We start from the raw sequence: 22123 nt of genomic DNA, 5'->3' as shown, positions 1-22123 counted from the left end.
ACAACCACTAATCTGTTTGCCATCTCCATAAATTTTGCTATTCTTGATATTTCATATAAGTAAAGTCATATAATATGTAGCTTATTGTGTCTGACTTCTTTCACTTAACAGTGTTTCCCCAAAAATAAAGCTGGGTCTTATGTTAATTTTTGCTCCAAAAGATTCATTAGGGCTTATGTTCAGGGGATGTCATCCTGAAAAATCATGCTAGGGCTTGTTTTCTGGTTAGGTCTTATTTTCTGGGAAACATGGTAGCATGTTTTTTGATGTTTGTTCATGTTGTAGCATGTACTCCGTTCTTTTTTATGGTTGAATAACATTCTATTTTATGGATTTAACACTCTTTATTTCCATTTCATTGGTCCATATATCTAGCCTATGTCAGTGCCACACTGTTTTGATTACTATAGCTTTGCAGTAAGTTCTGAAATCAGAAAGTGTGAGTCATCCAATTTTATTTCTTTTTTTCTTTTTCTTTCTTTTCCAAGATTGTTATGGCCATTCATGCTCTCCTGTAATTCCATGTGAATTTTAGGGTCAGCTTTTCCTTTTTCTGCCAAAAAAAAAGGAGTTTTGATAGGATGCATTATGGCATTCTTCATAAGGAAAATCCTGGGAAATGAAGGCAGTTACCATCTCATTTTTGAAAAGAGTTTACCATCTCGTTTCTCTCTTGGGTAGGTGTTTTTGTTCACTGATATTAGTTGTAATCGGTTGATTTACCAAAGAATAGTTATTACTTAGTAACCAAGATTTTGAAATGTTAGTACTCATTATTTTAACAGTAATATAGCAAATTTTTCAATATAATCCTTTAATATGAAATAAAACACAATAAAATTGCAAAAAATGTGCAATTATGATTTATCAAAAACTGAACAAGTAGCTGAAAGAATAGGAGTCCAGAATGAAGCCTACACATATACACTTATCTGATTTCCTGCAAAGATGTTAGTGCAATGCAGTGACATACAAAAAAGAGCCTTTTAAAGTTACATAACATAAATTGACAGTGCATTATATAGAGAGAAAATAAAAAGTGAAGCATATATTTATACTGTATGCATTCTGGAGATACTATTCCTGCATGAAGGTCTGAGGAAGTATGATGCAGTTAAATTTATGCTGTCATGAAACTGTCACTTTGGGTCTGTTCTGGAATATTTGCAGAGTTAATGATTTAGAATTTGTTTAGATACAGAGGCCATTTCTTATACCCAACAGGCATATATACCACAATAATATATGTTAGAAATTGTATAGAACAGGTGAGTTTGATTATAGCCTTTTTTGAATATCTTTCCAGCTACATATCAGTGAGGTCCTTGAAGGGGAAGAGGAGGAAATGGGTTACAAGAACAATTGATAGTCCTCTAAGAAATGCTTTCAATGGAATATCCTACCTCATCACCATGTGAATAAAGAAGGAAAGCAGAGAGCAGGGATATAGAAATTACTTTACCAACACCACAGGAATGCTGGTAACATATAGATTTCCTGCCCTACATAGCACACAAATTTTAAGTCAATAAACTTTAATTTAAAAAGTTTATGAATGATTTAAGGATTTTTTAAAAATAGATTTTCCTAGTTTTATACTTCTCAATCTATCTTTCTATTGTCCACCCCTTCCCAGACAATCTCCACCATGAAATTGGAATACCGCATTCTGTATATCTCCTTATGTACTGTGGCCCCATGTAGGGCAACAAACCAAATAAAGCTAAAATTTTTCTCCCCCAAGAACCAACTTTTCCACCTTTAGGGGCTATTTCTGTCCTTTTTGAAATCATACCTCAATACTGCTTTCAGTTACTCCGATTCAGTAGTTTCGAGATGTGACCTAAAACTATGCATTTTTTAAAAAACACTCCAGGAGATTCTGATGCAAATACCCGCTGAAGATATTATGAGAAAAAGTGCTAGGATTTTACAAACTCAGAAAATTACCAATGAACGCCTCTCTTGGAACAACAGAACTAGTAGGGGCCAAGTTATCAATTCATGGTAGATCTTATCCCAGTATTTGCCATTGAGAATTTGGCCCCTACTGCTGCGTATACCACAGTATCCCTGAGAACACACAATTTATTCTCAATAAATACATATGTAGCCAAATTCAGCAGACCCGAACCTTGGTTTAGTGGGGTAATCTGAGAGGAGAGGGTCCAGTCTTTGCAGATGGTAAGGCTTCAGGCCAGAACACATCCTGAGCTGGGGGGGGGGGGGGGGGGGGGAATCAAGCCAGTGCCATTTTCTTCTGAAACAATAATAGAAACATCAATGTGAAGTCTACACTTTTAAAAGACCGGTTATTCATTGTAACTTTTTATTTAGAAATAAAATCAAACTTACAGAAAAGTTGGGAAAACAATACAAAGAACTCCCATATACCTTTCAACCAGGTTTACCAATTGCTAACATTTTTGTGTATATTATTCCCTTTTTCCTCTCTCTAGAAAATGCCTTTTGCACGGCTTGTAACTAGGACAAAATTTAGAACCCATGACTATGTTTTCTTTTATTCTTTTCTCTCTTGATGTTAAATGTAAAATCTTTATGACTACAGACCCACTATCATCATGGGAATTATAGGAGATTGCTACACAATCAAATGGTCACACTGGTTCCTATGATGCCAAAGCATTTATTATCATCAAGTTGCTGTCAGTAATGTGCTATCTGCCATCAACACAGGTAGACCATGGTGATATCGAGAGACTTAAAATAAATGCTGATGACCAGGTGGATCATTGGGTTTGGTTATTGTTGGTGATGGTGGGGGACATTCAGTGGGGACAACTGCCTGTTCCAGTAAAGCTACTTAGCACAATTTTGTGATGTATTTTAGTCGTTTTTACCCCAATAGCTGAAATTTAGAGACTGAATGTTTCTTTTTAAATATCAAATCATCCGATGGAGCTCTGTGGCAGCTTGATGATGAAGCCACAAATATACAGTACATGCTGAATCAGTTCCAAGCAGTAACACTATAAAAGGAAACCTAGGCTTCATTATTCTGTTTGGTCCCCAGATGGCAGTTTTTCCTTCGGCTGTTTCCTTGCAGATTTTATTGTAACAGAAAGACTCCGAGTAGTGGTGCCCTTTCACTTGACTGGCGGTGATTTGAAGCATGTTGTTATAAGGTTGCTAGGAACCCATATCTTTTCGGACAAAGTGTTTTAACCTAAATTTGGGCAATTTCCCACAAAGCTAGTAATTCTGAGGACATTCAAATGGATTTTGATTCCTGTTGTTTTATAGTTGAGGGGTGACCTTCAACTGTCTTGTGACGTGAGAGGTCAAATGTCCTACTGCTTTTGTTGGTGAAGAACATAGTCCTTGGAGTCATACTGTGCACACTTCAGTTCTAGATGCACCGACCTACTGTGTGGCTTAAGACATTACATAATCGATCAGAGCCTGTGTCCTTATCAGTAAAACAGTGACCATTATAGTATCTACATTGTAGAGTTGAGATAAAGTAATTATTATATTTAAAGTACTGAGAGCTGTGTCAGACCCTAAGTACATAAAGTTCTCAGTGTGTGTTAGTTTTATAAAAACATGCCCCCTTCTTTTTCAAAATTCTTTGTTATAAATGAATTATGCAAATTGTGTTTTCTCCATAATATCTTTATAACTAGGTTCCTTACCATATCTGGTTTTTAACCCTTAGCAGAGGCATAGAATTTAGCTCACTCTGCAATTTATATACTGTGTTTCCATGAAAATAAGACCTAGCCAGACAATCAGCTCTAATGCATCTTTTTGAGCAAAAACTAATATAGAACCCGGTCTTATTGTACTATAATTTAAGACCAGGTCTAATATAATACAATATAAGATCAGTTCTATATAATATAATATAATATAATATAATATAATATAATATAATATAATATAATATAATACCGAGTCTTATATTAATTTTTGCTCCAAAAGACGCATTAGAGCTGATTGTCCGACTAGGTGTCGTTTTCGGGGAAACACGGTATGTGAAGAGCATGGTTTGTTTTTGTTATTAATAGTTGATTTTATCTTAATGTTGGGTCACCTCCTGTAGCATCCAGGGGCAAACCAGTCAATAGCCAGTCAATAGTTCTGATTCAGTTCTATATGATTATGTGAACAGCCATTTCAGAAAATAGTTCTTTCTAAGGAAAAAAAAAATGCTCAAATTGTCCCCATCCCTTTTCTCTGTAGGCTAACGTCTAGTCAAATGAAGGGAGGGCTGGGGCTTATTCATCTCTGTCACTGTGGTAAGGACGTTCTTGGGTGTAGTGTCTTTATTATCCCTGGACATTCTTGGACAATGTTCCTCATCCATCTGGAGGCCACACCCTGTGATATCCTGGAGCTGACCCTACAGCCCCTGGGAGCCAATTGTCCAAATTTCAGGAATTAGTGAGTTGATTGTGAAATTGTTAAAATGAATCCTATACTACAAACTAAAGCATATAAACTTACAACTAAGTGGATGTTATTATAAACAAAAGTAACAAATACTGAAAGCTCATCAATTCCTAATTAGTTTACTACCCTTTTCTCTCATTTGTGTTCTTGAAGTTATTTACATCTATTGTGTGTGTATGGTGGAAATGTTACATAATTGTGAGGTATGTCATGTCTGTTCCTGACTATGGGTTCAGTGACATCACATTGGTAGCTTGAAATCAAGCATGGTGGGAGAATTATACCACAGAAATTGTAACTGCTACAAATCAGAACTGGATTTATTGTCTTACTGATTGTTTAGAATTGATGAAAGGATGGAGTAAATATTAATGATGCAGTCTATATTTAAAAATGTGTCATTGCCACTCTGGTGTGAACAGCACAAATGTGATGAAATATGATTACATTATCAAAAACTATTATCTGATTCAGCAAAGATGTCACTCAGGTCATTGATAAATGAGTAATGTTCTGACATACTTCATTGTTTCACTTTAATCTTACTCAGGAGTCAGGGAACTTTTTCTATAAAGAGCCGGATAGTAAATATTTTAAACTTTAGGGGCCACAAAAAGTCTGTGTTGCACATTCTTCTTGGATTCTGTTTTGTCTTTTTATTTATTTATTTATTTATTTTTCCTTACATACCCTTTAAAAATGTAAAATTCGTTCTTAGTTCAAAGGCTGTACAGAAACAGGCTAGGGCTAGACTTGGCCTGCTTCCCATAGTTTCCCGACCCCTGGTTCTTAAGTATTAATGTCAATGAAAATATCAACCAATACATCAAGGTCACATTTATTAATCTTAACCATAGATTGTGTGTGGATACAAGGGTTCAGTAAAAGTCATCAAAAGCATTCTGTGACAATAATTGGCTATATGGAATTTATAATAATGAGTATTGTATATTCAATTATTATTTGTAAATTGTGGGCTACACCACCTTTATATCAGTAAAATGTGTAATGAATTCATAAACACTTACCTATCCATCCATCTGTCCATCACTCCATCCATCCGTCCATCCATGTGCTCATCTACCCATCCATCCATCTTGACATCTCGATTTGTCCTTGAGCATTCCCAGTACACGTCTGTGGCCCATCCTGCTCCCGTGGAGATTACCCATTCATGTTTTACATCTTGTAAACTGGTTTCTGTGGACTTGGTGGCTCAGCCTTATGTTGGCTGTCGGTGCTGCCTTAGTCCCCTCTGCAATATGCCTCTGATTCCATTAAGTCCCAGGCTGATTAATCCATTCCTTTTTAAAAAAATTAATTTTACTGAGGTGACAATGGTTAGTAAACTTACATAGGTTTCAAGTGTACAATTCTGTAATACATCAACTATATATCACATTGTGTGTTTACCACTAAGAAAGCATAGGTACTAAACTTACGGATGTTGGGTTCACAGAGGATTTTGTGAATTTGACCTCAAAGACAAGGGAAGTAAAAGCTAAAATAAATGAATGGGGCTATATCAAATGAAAAAGCTTCTGCACAGCAAAAGAAACCATCAACAGAACAGAGTCCCTTCTTAATCTCAGCACAACGCCATGCACCCTCACTGCAGCCACCGCCCCGTGGGTGATCCTGAACCTCCATGCAGAATTTAAATGGAAAGTAGGAGCAAGATACCCCATCGCCTCTGTGGTGACTTCTGTTATTGTCTTACCTCAGACCACTGGAACAAATCCACCGTAGACTGGGGATCTAAAACAAACATTTATATCTCATAGTTCTGGGGGTTTGGAATTCCAAGAGCGAGGCTCCAGCAGATTTGGCTCCTGGTGATGACCAGCTTCCTGGTTTACAGGTGGATGTCCTCTCATTCTGTCCTCACAGGGCCCAGAGAGGAAGCTCTGGACGCTCCATCTCCTTTTAAGGGCACTAATGGCCTCCATCTTCATGACCTCCCTCATTGCCTCCTAATTATCTCCCAAAGGCTCCTCTTCCTAATATCATCACACTGGGGATTAGGCTTCAACATATGAATTTTTGTGGGATGCAAACATTCAGTCCACATAGCACTTATCTAATGAATCTTTTCCTCCTTCGCTTAAAATGTTGTGGTCCTCCTGGTTGGCAACAAAATGACTTCCAAATCCTGCAGTGTGGTGAACATCATTCTCCGCAGTGCATTGCTCCAAGCCATTCCCCAATTTCCCCTCCTAAGGGACTGTTCACTGCGCGCTGCTCATCACTCTTCTGTTGCCCTATACGTTGTCCTTTCACTCCCTTTTCCTGCATGGTAAATTGCTCACTCATCCTTCAAGTGAATATTGCTAAATATGCATTGCTTATATTCTATACTTAAATTCAACATTTAATAATCAGAGGGTTGAGAAAATTTAGAATAAACCTTGAATATGGATTTTATGACACATTATTATGAGGTTTTATGACACAACAATTATACTAATGGAAATCATTTAGTGATCTTTACCAAGTGCTAGGAGACATGATAAGCATGCTACATATTTTGCCTCATTTAATTCTTGTAATACCCCTATGACGTGAGTCCAACGATTGTTCATTCGTTTACTGACAGAAACCCGAGGCATGGAGAAGTTTATCAGCTTTTCCAGTGGGGACAGGCCTTCTATTTAATTAAATCTGTCTAACCTCAAGACCAGTGTATGACTGATTCCTATTATGTGTAATTCACCACACATGTGCGTAGTTGATTGTATGTAAAAATATGATGGCGTTTTACGAATGTTTTAACTAATACAATATAATCTGCCTCACGCTATATTTGTAGTGAGATCACACTTGTACAAATGCTTTGCTATAAAGACTATAAAGTGTTGATATTAGTTAATTCAAGATGAATAGTTTCATTTGCTAAACAAATACATGTTAGGATAAGAGTGCTATATATCTTCAAAGGAAACCATTGATACACATATTTAATGAACTTTCTGTTGTCTTGAATAGATTTCTTAAAATTAAAGGTAAAAAGCATGTGAGGGAACAAGAAGTGTATTCATTTATTATATGTATAGAGAGATGTGGAGAAATAGAGCGAGAAAGAGCATGTACATACCATGCAACAGGGTGTTTTTTGAGAAACAGTGAAAAGAAAGGCAAGGATCTTACTGTGTGTTAAAAGCCATTGAGTTGGATCCAACTCCTGGGATGATATAAATGAATGATGTCCACCACGTCCTGTCCTCACCAGCCCAGCTCAGCTCCTGGAGACTCACGTCCATGGTTTCTTTTATGGACTCAATCCATCTCATATTTGGTCTTCCTCTTTTCCTGCTGTCTTCTATTTTCCCAGCATTATTCAGTTTTCCAAAGAACCCTGCCTTCTTATGATGTGCCCTCAGGAGGACAGCTTCAATTTTGTCATTTTTGCCTCCAGTGATGTTTCAGGCTTATTTTTGCTCGAGGACCCACTTGTTCATCTTTCTGGTGGTCCAGGGTATCCATAGAACTCTCTAGCATTTTAAAGGAAAAAGACATCTATTAGCCTTCTTTACTGTCCAACTTTCACATCTGTACATAATAATTGGGACTATGAAGATGTGGATTATCTTAACCTTGGTCTCTAATGACACATCTTTGTTCTTGGTGATCTTTCCTAATTCTTCCATTGCTGCCCTTCTAAATCTCAGCCTTCTCTTGATTTCTTGGCTGCAGTGTCCATTTGAACTCATGACTGAAGCAAGTTGGACAAAATCTTTAACAATTTCAGTGTCTTCAATGTCTACCTTAAAGTTTCATATTGCTTCTGACTTTTGTCTTCTTGATGTTCAGATGCAGTCCTGCTTTCTGCTTTCATTTTCATTAGAAGCTGTTTCAAATCATTGCTGCTTTTTGCCCGTAAGATGGTGTCATCAGTATCTCTTAAATTATTGATATTTCTTCCAAGGCCTTAACTTCCAAGGACCTTATCTTCCTGAATTTTTCTCCTAATGGCAGAGAAGGAAGAGACCCAAGTCAGCAAGTGGATGTACCACGTGATGTCAGGTTATAGTTGATCCTACAAGAGAAATTTTTGTAACACAAATTACCAACATTAGGAGAATTCAGGTTATGAAAAGAAATTCTTAATTGAAGGAACAATATTTTCAAAGGAAAGTCATTTAGTAAATGAGTATATGTGGACATGCTTCTATTTAGAAACTGCTTTCTGGGGGAGAGCTGGAGTGAACAGTTGTAAGATCACAGAGTCCAACCAAGTATTGCCATTGGTCAGGTAGAATGGGAATGTGTTTGGCTTCCCTGGGGGGAGAGATTTGGACAAAGGGCACTCTGGTTTTAGGACAGGCAGTATGGAGAGCACACGGGTCTGGGTGTGGGCTGTCTTTCCTCTCACCACATTACCCCCACGTCGGAGGGGCTGATCTGCCTCCCTCTTCACACCTATTGCACACATTGTCGAAGAGATGGCCTTCCCTGAGAGGAAACTGTGCAGGACGAATGGTGTCTGCCAAGACCCATGACACCTTCTGTGATATGCAATTAGAGTTCGGGAAGATGGTAACAGACTAGATATTGGGACACATGAAAGATTTAGTGTGCCACTGAGAAACGGTACATTCAGGTACTATTCCAATGACAGAAAAATATAAAGGAAAGACAATATGCTCAGAGAAGTATGAGTTTGAATCTAAGCCATTTTGTGCGGTTCTGTGTCATAATGGAATAAAAGAATGACTGTTGCTTTAGTCATATTTTTGTGGAAAATGCATTAACGGCTTTTCATTAAAATTATACTGCTATTAGCCATGGAAACCATTATAGCTCTTCGGGGAATTGATGAGCCTCTGTATAAGGCTAGTCTCACAGCCACTGTAAGAGGCAGAGAATGTAATACTATTAATCTCCTAATGCCTGTGGCATTCCGTGTACCTACCGTGTTTCCCCGAAAATAAGACCTAGGTGGACAATCAGCTCTAATGTATCTTTTGGAGCAAAAATTAATGTAAGATCCGGTCTCATATTATATTTTATTACATGACATTACATGACATTACATGACATTACATTATACCTAGTCTTACAGTAAAATAAGACCAGGTCTTATATTAATTTTTGCCCCAAAAGATGCATTAGAGCTGATGGTCTGGCTAAGTCTTTTTTTCAGGGAAACACGGTACTAATTAACCTTTGCTGTTCAAATGGAAACATAGGTCACCTTCCAACTGTGTATTTATTCTGAAAATTGGAGTATGTTTTCATCTATTTGATGTTAGTAATTTAGATGTAAAAGGCTTTTTCCCATAGTGCTTTTTGAGAATTGGTGTAAGCACTGCCAAGGGGTAATGACATGAATAGAAGTTTAATGCTCCAAATGTCAACTTTTATTGTTGTAAGCCAATGGGTCCTAATGAGTTTAAAAAACTAAAAATTAAGGAAACTAATACCTATATGAACCTAGTGAACTAATTTCTTTAAATTTATTTTTTGTTCTATAAAGGATATATAAACTAGGCACTTTGAAACAATAAACTGTAAAAATTTGTTCCCCGTTTTGAATAATTTGCACGGCTGTAATAGGTGATTACATTGACAAATCATGGGATAAGTTTCAGTGTGAAGAGAAATGCTGCCAATTGTAAATATAAGAAATAAGGTCAAATGGCAATTAAGGTGTCTTCTTTGGCTTTCGTGGTTGTTTGCATTTTAGATATTAGTGAAATGCTACATTTAGTTCAGGGTGTGGAAGAGAGATGTGCTCTAACTCTTTTCTCTTTCATTCTTTCAGCACTGCGACTCCTGAAGGAGGGAGCAGATCCCCACACTCCCGTTTCCTCAGGAGGGTCCTTGCTCCATCTGGTAAGAATTGTAACGACCAGTGCAAGTGTGGTTACACCAAGGAAAAGGAGAATCGCTTATGAGCTCAAAACTCAGTAGCAAAATGTACACTTGACAAACGATCAGCAACATGATGTGTTTCAAATTAACACGTGTGGATCGTAATAAATTAGTGTTTTTTAATTATTTTCATTACAGTTTGTAAATAATCTTCAGCAAATGGAGTTAGAGTCTCTGCCCTAAAGAAGATGCTTTTGAAAATGAATAGTATTCAACAAATAAGCAAGAGGGTATTGTATCAATTACAGAGTATTAGGTAATCAGTCTCTCTTACATTTATAAGTTGTCTTTATTGCTTCAGTGAACTTTATTATTATGCTCCGCTTGTGGCCCCGCTCATATAAATGTCAATAAAACTTATCTACATTCATTAAGAATCAAAATGAGAAGATTAAAGTGATAAGGTAGATGAGAAACACTTCACTAACTCTCGATCCAACGCAGATATATTTTGTTTTTATACTGTTAGCCGTAGGTTGCGAGGTAAAGATGAAGAGAAAGATGGGAACTGAAATAGATATAAGAAAAAGGTAGTGAGTTCTGGAGATTATGAGCTCAGTGCTGGGTCTCCTTTTCCTGGAGTTACTGAGTAAATAAAAACAAATGAAAAATTGCAGGTTGCCAGAGAGACAAAATTACAGGGTTTCAAAATGACTTAGATACTGAAAAAGGCAATTTAGTTATCGACAATGTCACATGTGAGTAGGTGGCTATGCAGTTCGCCCTACCTTTTAGGCCTTCCACATTAGGAAGCCTGTGCTTTATCAGCACCGAAGCTCTAATTATATAGTCTTAGATCAGTGCGTTTGAGAAAAAGGCGGCATTTGTGTCTGTGGGGCATCCAGAATCAGCTGTAGATATTGTTATGATTTCCCAGAGTTTCATTTATTTAACTCAATTATTATTCATTGAGTGCCTGACTCTTAAGTGTAGATTTCTGTAGGACAGTTCTCTTAAGAAGTGTCACAATAATATTTTATGTTGGAGATGAACAATTCCCACTTTATTACAGATAGATACTTGAGAAACATAGGCTTTTTAAAAAAGTTTTAGTATTTTTTGGCAGCTAAAATGTTTAGTTTTATCTTTTTTTAAAATAAATTTTCAACAGATACCTCTAAATTTGTCTGTTTACCTACGCTTCATTAAGTAATTCATGTATCAAACCTAAGGCAGGTGTCAGGTACTGTTAGAGACAAAGAGGAAATACTGACAACAAGTAAAAGTATCAGTACCCAAGAGTTTAGTCTCATGAGGATAATACAGATGGAAACTCAGATTAAACTTTTTTTTAAATTAAAATTTATTGGGGTGACAATGGTTAGTAAAATTACATAGGTTTCAAGTGTATAATTCTGTATTACATCATCTATATATCACATTGTTTTCTCACTACCCAGAGTCAGTTCTCTTTCTATCATCATGTATTTGTCCCCCTTTACCCTCTTCTACTATCCCTCCTATCCCCTCACTCTTTTAAAAAAGTATGATATTTATGGAGTTGAAAACAGAATCACATAAGCTTTGCTAAACTGCTACCCAGGGTTTTATTTCATGGCCTTTAATAAATGAGCTATTGAGGAGGAGGAGCTTCTGTTGCTAATAAAACCCTGTTGAATGGAGAGTGAAATGCAAATTCTTTTAATTTGGTCCTTTGACAGCAGCAGACCATAGTGAAGCTTAAGTGAAATACACTAGAAATAAGAAATATTCTTTCTTTTACCTGGTGAATTCTAGTTTTAACATAAAGACAGTGATTTAAGCAGTGGAATTCCATGCAGCTATTAAAAATATTGAGCTACATGGGTAAGGGCAACAAAAGCAAAAATAAATAAATGGGACTATATTAAACTAAGCAGTTTCCACACAGTAAAGGAAACCACTGAGAGAATGAAAAGACAACCTAGTTACTGGGAAAAGTTATTTGCAACTGATATATCCGATGAGGGGTTAATATAAAAAATACAGAGGTTGCCAAAAAATGTATACACATTTTAAGAAAGGAAAAAAACTATTAAAATTATAATACTCAATATATACCAATAACAAAATAAGTGAATACAAGTCACGTTTGACTTCTGCAATTATAAGAGGTGCTCAAAATGGCTACCATCACAGTCTAGACACTTCTGATTATGGCGAACGTATGCTTGAGCAACATTGATCAAAGGGTCTATTTGTGTACCTTTTTTTTTGGCATCCCCGGTATATAAGGGATTCATACAACTCAACATCAAAAATGCAAACAATCCAATTAAAAATGTGCAGAGGGTCTGAATAAACTTTTCTCCAAAGGAGACACACAGATGACCAATAGACATATGAAAAGGTGCTCAGTGTCACTAATCATCAAGGAAATGGCAAATTGAAACCACAGTGAGATATCACATCACACATCAGAATGTCTATCATCAAAAAGCAACAAATAATAAGTGTTGGTGAGAATGTGGAAAAAAAGAACGCATGGTACACTGTCGGTTAGGTTGTAAATTGATATAGCCACTGTGGAAAACAGTATGGCGATTTCTCAAACAATAGAACTGCCATATGACTCAGCAATTCCTCTTGAGTGTATTTATCTGAAGAAAGCAAAAACATTCATTTGAAAAGATATATGCACCCCTATATTCATTGCAGCATTATTTACAATAGCCCAGATATGGAAACAACCTAGGTGTCCATCAATAGATGAATGGATAAAAGGATGTGTGTGTGTGTGTGTGTGTGTGTGTGTGTGTGTGTGTGTACACACACACACACAATGGAATGTTACTCAGCTAGAAAAAAGAATGAAATCTTACATTTGCGACAACATGAATGGCCCTAGAGGGTATTCTGCTAGGTGAAATAAGTCAGAGAAAGACAACGTATAATTTTTCTTATACGTGGAACCTAAAAACAAAACAAATGAATAAACAAAACAGAAACAGACCCATAGGTACAGAGAACAAACTGATAGTTACCAGAGAGGAGGGTGTGGGCGGATGGGTGAATAAGAAGTACAAGCTTCCAGTTATAAAATCAATAAACAATGGGGATGTAGTGTACAACATAGGGAATATGACAATAATATCATAATAACTACATGATGACAGGTGGTTACTAGACTGATTATGATCACACTGTAAGGTATATACGAGTGTCCAATCACTACATTGTATAATTGAAACTAATATTGTATGCCAACTATATTGTAATAAAAAGTTTAAAAAATATTCAGCTATGACAGATATGCAAATATGTCTAAGACATATTGATAAATATCAAAAGCAGCTAGAGAATAGTATATGTATAGTTCAATCAAATAGATTGATGGGGAAGGGATATATATATATATATATATATATGTCTATATACACACACACACACATATATGTATATATGTGTGTGTGTGTGTGTACATATGTGAGAGAGAGAGATACGTACGTACATACATACATACTTTTTCGTCAGCAGGGAAAGTCTTGAAGACTAGACACATTTTTAACAGTGGCTCAATTTGGGGGAAGTTGACAAGGTCTATTGATTTTTACTCTTTTTTTTATACAATACTTTAAAATTTTAAATAATAAGCAATTGTGTTTCATATAATAAAAGAAGTTAACACAAAAATAGTTAGGACTTTTTTTTATTAGAAGCTTAAATTCTAAATGTTTTAGGTCACTTTCCTACTCTTACAAGAAAACCTGATGCACTTGGGCTTCCCTCTACATTTCTCTGAAGTCTCAGGAGCTGTAAGAAGTAGCTCTAACCAGCACCTTACTACAGGAGAGGTGGCTCAACAGCTTATTTTTTTTTTTTTTAATTGAGGAGTAAATAGTATATTTTGAAGAGAGGCAGAAAAGTAGGACACTAGAGAAAATGTCTAAATAAATATTTTACAAAAACCTTCTAGGTGTTGACAAAAATGATCACTACGTGGAAGCTGTCCACACTTTGCCCTGCCCACCCACACCAGATCCTCTGGGCATCGGCCATGTAACTCCAACCTCCTTTACTTTTCCAGAAGAGAAAGGGAAAAAGCTGCAAGGGTAAATTGGCCATAAAATTAATCATACCCTCTGTAAGGCTGTTTGTGGGGAATTTCTTGGGGGATGTGAAATTGGAGGTATCCATACAAGATGGTACAACAAGAAGCAGGGAGGCAAATAGAGGCACAAAATGGGAGCAAAGGGATGATGTCAATGAGAGAAAGAGTAATGTATACACTTGAGGAAATCTGGGAGACAGGTTGATTAAGAGGCTTGGCCATTCAGAGCTGGCTTCCTGGGCATGTGGTCCATGCAGTCATACAGGGCTTTGTGCTTAGAAGGGCCCATGCTTCGTTTCATGCTCTGATGTGATCATTTTGAAATTCATTTTTTTTTAAAATTTTATTGGGGACTATTGGGGAACAGTGTGTTTCTCCAGGGCCCATCAGCTTGAAGTCATTGTCCTTCAATCTACTTGTGGAGGGCACAGCTCAGCTCCAAGCCCAGTCGCCGTTTTCAGTCTTTAGTTGCAGGGGGCGCAGCCCACCATCCCATGCGGGAATTGAACCGGCACCTTTGTTGTTGAGAGCTCACGCTCTAACCAACTGAGCCATCCCGACACCCTTGAAATTCTTAATAATTTTTGAAAAAGAGACCCCACACTTTCATTTTGTACTGGGTCCCACAAATTATGTCACTAGCCCCGATTGGCACTTTGAGAGGTAGAGGATAGTGACTAGAGGAGCGGTGACACTTGGCTCCATGCTGTAGGTGGAGATTACGGTGGTCTCAGAGTTCTGTTGAGGGTGATAAAGTGGCAGTTCAGCCCTTTTTCTGGTGCTATAAAGTGCCACCAGACATTGGTTGAAGTGATGGAGAACAACCTGAATTGGGAGGAAAATATGCTAACTTGAAGAAAATTCTTTTTTAGGGAGACTTAGGTTTACTATCTAACAATAATATTGTAAGAATATGTAACAGGAATGTTCAGCCATCATAATGTTTTCAGACAAGTGTTATTAGAAGGTATTTATTGCTGTCAAATTATTATTCATAATCCTCTGAAATGTGAGTCTAAAAATAACATTACTTGAGACGGGTGATAGCACTTCTAACACTGTATCTAATTAACTCTATTTTTGGTAAAAGACAGTGAAAAACCAAACCGTGGGTATCTTTGAATTACAAATGTGGATTCCTGAGGTGCAGGTTGAGGATATCTTGACAGGCACAGAAGGAGGAGGTCATATCCTTGTTGATTATGCAGTGAGCTAGCAAAAAGATACGAGAGTACAGTAGAAATTACTTCCTTATGAATTTCCTAAAAAGAAGTGGATCCAGGCCCCAAATTCTAAAAGTTTATTCAGCTTTCATGGTCTAGTCCTCACCTTCTCAGTCATTGTATCCAAACTTGCAGGTACTGTGGATCAGGTCACAGTTCATACCATAAGGGCTGATAGTAGTGACCCTTTGTCACTGTTACACATGATGTGAAGCATCAGATAGGCAAAGAGCTTAGTTAAAAACTGCAACGAATCCCTCATACTTTATTTGTTGACTTTGCCCCAAGGGCTTCGGTGCATCCCAATACCGATGCTTGCTCATATCTTTCTCCACATGGAACTTACACCACGATTGTGCATTGTAACTTATTGCATGTTCTTGAGACTATCTGGTAATGGAGAAAGAGATGAATATTCTTCAGTGACTACGTATTATGATTCTGAACCACAATTCATTTATCTCATGTTTTTTTGGTGAGTTCAAATCTTTTACCTAATTTTTCAAATTGGATTGTCTTCTAATTACTAATTTTAAAGGTAATTAAATTGTAATAAAAACATAAACATATTCACGTAGTCCCCGTTTCCATGCTATTCATCTATTTGATGTTAGTTTGTTTGAGTTTTTCCCACAGCTCACTGATGCTCTGTTCATTTATTTAAGTCATTTTTCTCTCTGTGTTTCATTTTGTATAATTGATATTACTGTCTTTAAGTTAAATAATCTTGTCTTCTGCAGTATCTAGTCCATCGTTAATCCTATCCAGTAGTATATTTTTCATCCCATCCTTTGTTTTTCTCATCTCTAGAAGTTAAATTTGAGCTTGTTTAATTATCTTTCCTATTTCTACTTACAGTGTTCAATAGTTCCCTGTCCTTTCCAAACAGATGGAATATAGTTAAAATAACAGTTTTAGCACTCAGATTGGCTACTTCTAATAGTTATATCACTTCTGAGTTGGTTTCCTTTGATCACTTTTCTCCTCATTGTGGGTCCTACTTTCCTACCTTTTTATATATCTGGTAGTTTTTTCTCGGATACTAGACAGAGCAAAATTTGTCTTGTTGGGGACTGAATAGTTTTGTATTTCTGTAAATAATCTTGGGCTCTGTTTTGGGTCACTTAATTTATTTATAAATGGTTTGTTCCTTTCTGAACTTGAATTTAATATTTGTTTTAGGAGGAAACAGAGCAATGTTTAGGGCCAATATTTTCCCATCATAGAGGGAAAATACATCTGGTACACTACCATTGTCCCCTCAATTATGAGGTTTCATTCCAGCCTGGCTGGTGGAAACAGGCACTATTTCTGGTAATTTATGAGCTCTGAGTCCTCTTCCTTTTCAGGAAGTTCTTTCTCTGACCTTGGGTCGCTTCCTAGAACTGATCATGACTCAGCTGAATACTTGAGGGAGTATCTGCAGATCTTTGATGTTCTCCCTTTGGGGCGTTTTGCCCCCTCTGCTCCTCTGTTCTGTGCATTCCAGCCAACTTGGTCTCACTGGACTTCCTCATGAGTGGCCTTGGGTGGTTGGGGTTCTCTTCTCTGTGCTGTAGCTTAGGAACTCCCTCAAGGCAGTAGGATGGAGCAACAGAAACATTAGGGCTGCTGTGTTTCCTTCCCAGCTCTCAGAGGTCATCCTTTGTGTTTATTTAGTTGATTTAGGTAGGAAAGTAAATACAATTGCTGTTGCTCAAAAGTGGAAATCCTCCAATGAATTGCTTTTAATCCAGTGAATAGGTGGATATGTTGGTATGACAGTAGTTCTGGTGGTAGCATTGATTTGTACTTCTTTTTGAGAGGGAAGTCTGTTCTACGTACCCCAATATTATAAAAAGCGTGTATCCTACAACCCAGATGTTTTACTGATAGGCATTTAACATACTAATGGGTCTTTTTTTTTTTTTTTTTACTAATTTTATTAATATGTATTTGACATTAATGTAGCATATGATACAAATACGAAAAAGACTTATACAAGAGCTGAATAATTTTCAGGGCCCAGTGCAAAATGAACATGTGGGATTCTACAAAAGTTGTTAAAAATTCAAGAGGATGACAGCAGAGCATTAAACCAAGTGAGGATGCATCTAAACACAACTGTATAGACCATGCACCATGAAGCCAGCCCTGACTTATACAAATATTAGGTGGGTGCAAAAGTAATTGTGGTTTTTGCAATTATTTTTAACCTTTTAAACTGCAATTGCTTTTGCACCAACCTAATAATATTAATATAAGTTCTAGCTATAAATAGTAAATGAAAAATAAGAACAAAGTAAGTTCCTGAAGGTTTTGATTTAGCATATTATGAAACATCTATAAAATACAGTATTTGGAATCATTAAAACTTTTGCTGGAAGATTGTCTTACAAGATAGTGCCTAGTTGTCTTATGGAAATAGAGTGAAGGCTACCTATGAGAATGTTGATTGATGAAGTTAGAAAGGCTGTGAAGGGTCTTGTCTATCTTGGATTAAATAAAATGGTGAAATTTTATTCTTTTGGCAATGACAAACTGCATGTTTTACAGCAAAAGGGCCATATGATCAAGTCTGTGTTTTACAAAGAGAATTCTGATAAATAAGCCAAGATTTTCTAATAATACTGTCTATAGATGAGGAGGACCCAAATAGTGAATTTTTTTCCCCTTTTTATTAATATCTGCCCCTTTTTTCTTAATTTTCTTTCCACTGTCCATGGACTCAATTTCCCCGTAAGTTTTATATATGCTTCCTTGTGGGTTAATACTTAGGAAACGTGCATGCATTCTTTCCCAGATTAGCTCCACCTTTAAATTTCCAAACTTGACATTGAAGTTTTCTATCCATGGAAACTTGGAATAAACCTTATCATAGTTTGTTATAATATTATATTTCCTTTTTTTCTTTCTTTCAGTGTGCGCGGTATGATAATGCCTTCATTGCAGAGATCCTGATTGACAGAGGGGTCAATGTCAACCACCAGGATGAAGATTTTTGGACACCAATGCACATTGCCTGTGCATGTGACAACCCTGATATTGTCCTGCTCCTTGTGTTAGTAAGTAAAGCAATTTAGTTTAGTACCATTTGAAGATTTGATGGCATGTAAACGTCTACATAATTATCTAATAATATTTCACAACATGTAATACTTCACTTGAGAAAAAAATGTGTGAAATGTCATTACTTTTTTGCCTGCAATTGTAAGATAATTAGAGACTAGGATTGTGGATTGCATAGTTTATAAAACAAATTGTATAGATATTATGCCAGGCTCTACTCCTCTTGCCTTTTTCTTGGATATTATATGCCTTGATGCTTTGCAAATCAGTCCTAACTATAATGGTTTGATAATTGTTGTTGTTTATTTTTCAATTAATTCTCCTAATTTTTAGCCAACTAGGCATACAGTAATAAGAAGATAATGGCTTGTATTGAATCTCTGTTCTCAAGCTTATATCTACTAAAGAACTGTCTACATTTATTTATATGAAAATGAAAAATTTTAGTATAAAAATAATTGGAGTTGCTTTCAATTATAGCTTAGACCATAATATTGATCCTTATACATATGTTAATTCTTTTGTTAAAAAATAGTGCCAGTACTTTATACACACTCAATATATACTTGTTGAATACATAAATTAAAAAATGAGTGAAAGAATGGCAGGCCTACTTTTGGAAGTCAGCCTGAATTTAATATTGGTATTATTAACTAATTTCTATTAAAAAGTGTCTTATAGCCACATTGATTTTTTTGTTTACATGTTCTAGAATTCCTCATCCTACTCATTTTATACTTATATTTAGAAGTGCTTACTTCAGCACACAAATGGTCTCAGTGTCGATGATGTTGCTTTTCTTTACCAGACAGAATTGACAAATAGAAACTGGTTTTATTTCACGTATAAACATAGAGTTAAATCTATAATTGTCAAACTATTCATATTTTTATGGTTCTGCAGTGCCATTTCTCACACCATAGAATAGCCTGACCTCATATGGAAAATTATACATCTCCTACTTACTATTATTCAGTGAACTTCATATACTCGTTAACTATCTTCATTCATTTAACTAATAGTTATTGATCACCAACTATTTTTAATATAATTTCTTCCCTCAAGTAAGTTATAGTGTATTCATTCATTCAGCAAATATTTATAGACTGACTACAATGTTGTATGCTACACAGTGAACAAAAAAAGGCATTTTACATCATAGAGTAATGGTGAAAGCAAACAAAAGCAAGCGATGTAAGTGTACCATCAAGCAATTTCGTTAATGGATTAGCATGTCTGAGTAGGCTCATTGCCACCATGTTATAGGCAGCCCACCATCTATCCACAGAAATAATTTACTTTCAAATAAATGTTGATGAAATACATTGCCATAAAAATTATAATTAATATAGAAATATGTTCCTGCTAACAGCCTCAAAATTGAGATTTATCTTACTTACATGCCATTGTGTATTTAGTGCTTCATGTCCAATATACTTTTCATTTTCCAAAGCCTATTGGTGAGTAAGAGAGACTGTGCATATTCACACATTCAGTAAATATTTGAATGCCTTCTGTTCTGTATTAAGCGGGGTCAGCAGGAAACAAACGAAGCCAAAATCCCTGCCTGTTGTAGCTTACATTCTCCTGGGGAAAAACAGAAAACAAATATATAAGTGAATGAAATATACAGTATGTCAACTAAAAAAAAATTGTTGGAGGAAATAAGAAGAAAGGAATAGAGAGTACTAAAGGATTGCCTATTGGAGAAGTTGATTTGAGCCACAAGCCCCATGGAAATGTGGGTGCACTTCTGCCAGGCAGAGGGAACGTCAAGTGCACAGCTGTGTGGCAACCTCTTGTGCTTGAAGAACAGCAAGGAGACCAGTGCAGCTCAAGTGGAGCAGATGAGGTCAGAGCAGGACATGAACTCAGACAGGCAATGGAGCTAATCGAGGCTGTTGCAAGGATGTTAGTTAGCATGTACTTTTACATACCCCAGGTGATTAAGGGAGCCTTTGGAGGGTTTTGAGTTGGGAAGTGACATGATCTGACTTACATTTAAAAAGAGCACTTTGGATGCTCTGTTGAAAATAGATAAAAGGAAGGGAAGTACAGGGAACACTCATAGGAAGTTGTTGCCACTATCCAGGCTAGACATAGCACGAGAAGTGGCTGCCATCTGGATGTTTTGAACATCAGGTTGTCAGTATTTGGTGTGGGGTTGGATTTAGGGCTTGAAAGAAAGAATAAGAGTCAGGGATGACTTGTACTTTTTTGGCCCGAGAACATTGGATTGCAATTTGGGTTTGATGAAATGGAAAAGAATGTTTGAATGAAGATACATGGGGTTGGGTTTAAAAATGAATGAAAAATATATTTGAATCACATTCTTCAGGAAATCATTATCTATAAAAATTTGCATTGATTTTTGAGATAATGATTGTGAATTTTTGTTAAGTAGAGGTATGTGTGTGTTGTCGTCATATACTAAATAGCATTAGTATCTTGATATTTTACTTGAATTACAGACATTTTATATTTTGGAGTAGGTATAGCTACTGTGAGTTTTGTCAGTACTCTTCCAAATGATCTATACTACCATCAGATACTAATAATTAACTTTTATATAGCCTTCCCTATGTGTTGGGTACTTTTGTACATGCTTTGTAATTATTAATATAGGTTGTCCTCACAAAATTCTATTTTGTATGTGCTAGATTTTCTGCTTTTTAATAGGTGAGTTGACTTACGCACAGAGAGGCTAATCTACATGCTGAAAGCCAGATAGTAGAGACAGAGACAGTATTTGATCCCGTAGAGGCCAACTTGAGAACTGCACCCCTGACCACTCTTATCTGCTGCAATATTCTTTATGATAGAGTTAAAAGTCCCCAAAGTGGACTACTAATTAGATCACTCTTGTATTTTAATATCACACATTTCCCTTTTAAGCACAGCTTTCTAACGTGGTTATTTAGAATTTGGGAGGAAAATTAAGAAATATTATGTACACAATTGATCTCATTATTTGTAGTAGTTTTGTTGTATAAAGTCACCAGCACACTGAGTTAGTGAATCCTGAATTATTACTCCTAGGGGAAATACTGTGTTAGGTTCCTGCAGGACTCTGGTCACAACATATTCTTCAAAAGAATGGTACAAACCTTATTTTATATGTGTTTCTGTTTAATGACACCTTATTTAATATATTGTCGACTCATGAACATCAAACTCATGGCCAATAGTACTATAACACATGCTCAAATATAGTTTATCCAACACACGTATTTTCTATTAAAGCTCATCACAGCCTTCTTACGCTTACCGACACTAGAAAGCACTTTAGCACTATGCTTGGGAACCATTTTAAACAATGAAATCACCAACAGAAGGCTCAGAGATATGAACAAATGTGGTGCTAAAAGGCTGCAATAAGGACATTATTTACACTGTGAAAGCTGAAACAAGAAGTCAGAGTGTCACCCTGAGGAACCTCAACTGCAAACCTGCACATTGGGTGATTAAAATTTTTCACTTTTCACACATACATGGATGGCCACCAATACCACAAATACTGATTTTGGCATTA

At 36.3% G+C, this 22123-nt stretch overlaps 1 protein-coding gene across 3 annotated transcripts in view; it reads left to right on the top strand.

Moving 5' to 3' along the window:
* The window catches only part of MYO16 (myosin XVI), a 548145-nt gene that overhangs the window by 167132 nt on the left and 358890 nt on the right, over positions 1-22123 (top strand). For all 3 annotated transcript variants that reach the window (XM_019731063.3, XM_074329516.2, XM_019731062.3), the window contains 2 exons: positions 10181-10251; positions 18444-18587. In XM_019731063.3, coding sequence (XP_019586622.3) covers positions 10181-10251; positions 18444-18587 — 215 coding nt within the window. The remainder of the gene's footprint in view (positions 1-10180; positions 10252-18443; positions 18588-22123) is intronic.

This window comes from Rhinolophus sinicus, chromosome 16, assembly GCF_057876585.1.
Source record: "Rhinolophus sinicus isolate RSI-liver-muscle chromosome 16, RSI-T2T, whole genome shotgun sequence".
Classification (NCBI taxonomy): domain Eukaryota; kingdom Metazoa; phylum Chordata; class Mammalia; order Chiroptera; family Rhinolophidae; genus Rhinolophus; species Rhinolophus sinicus.
Note: the sequence above shows the minus strand (reverse complement) of the source record. Positions and strands in the feature narration are given on the sequence as shown.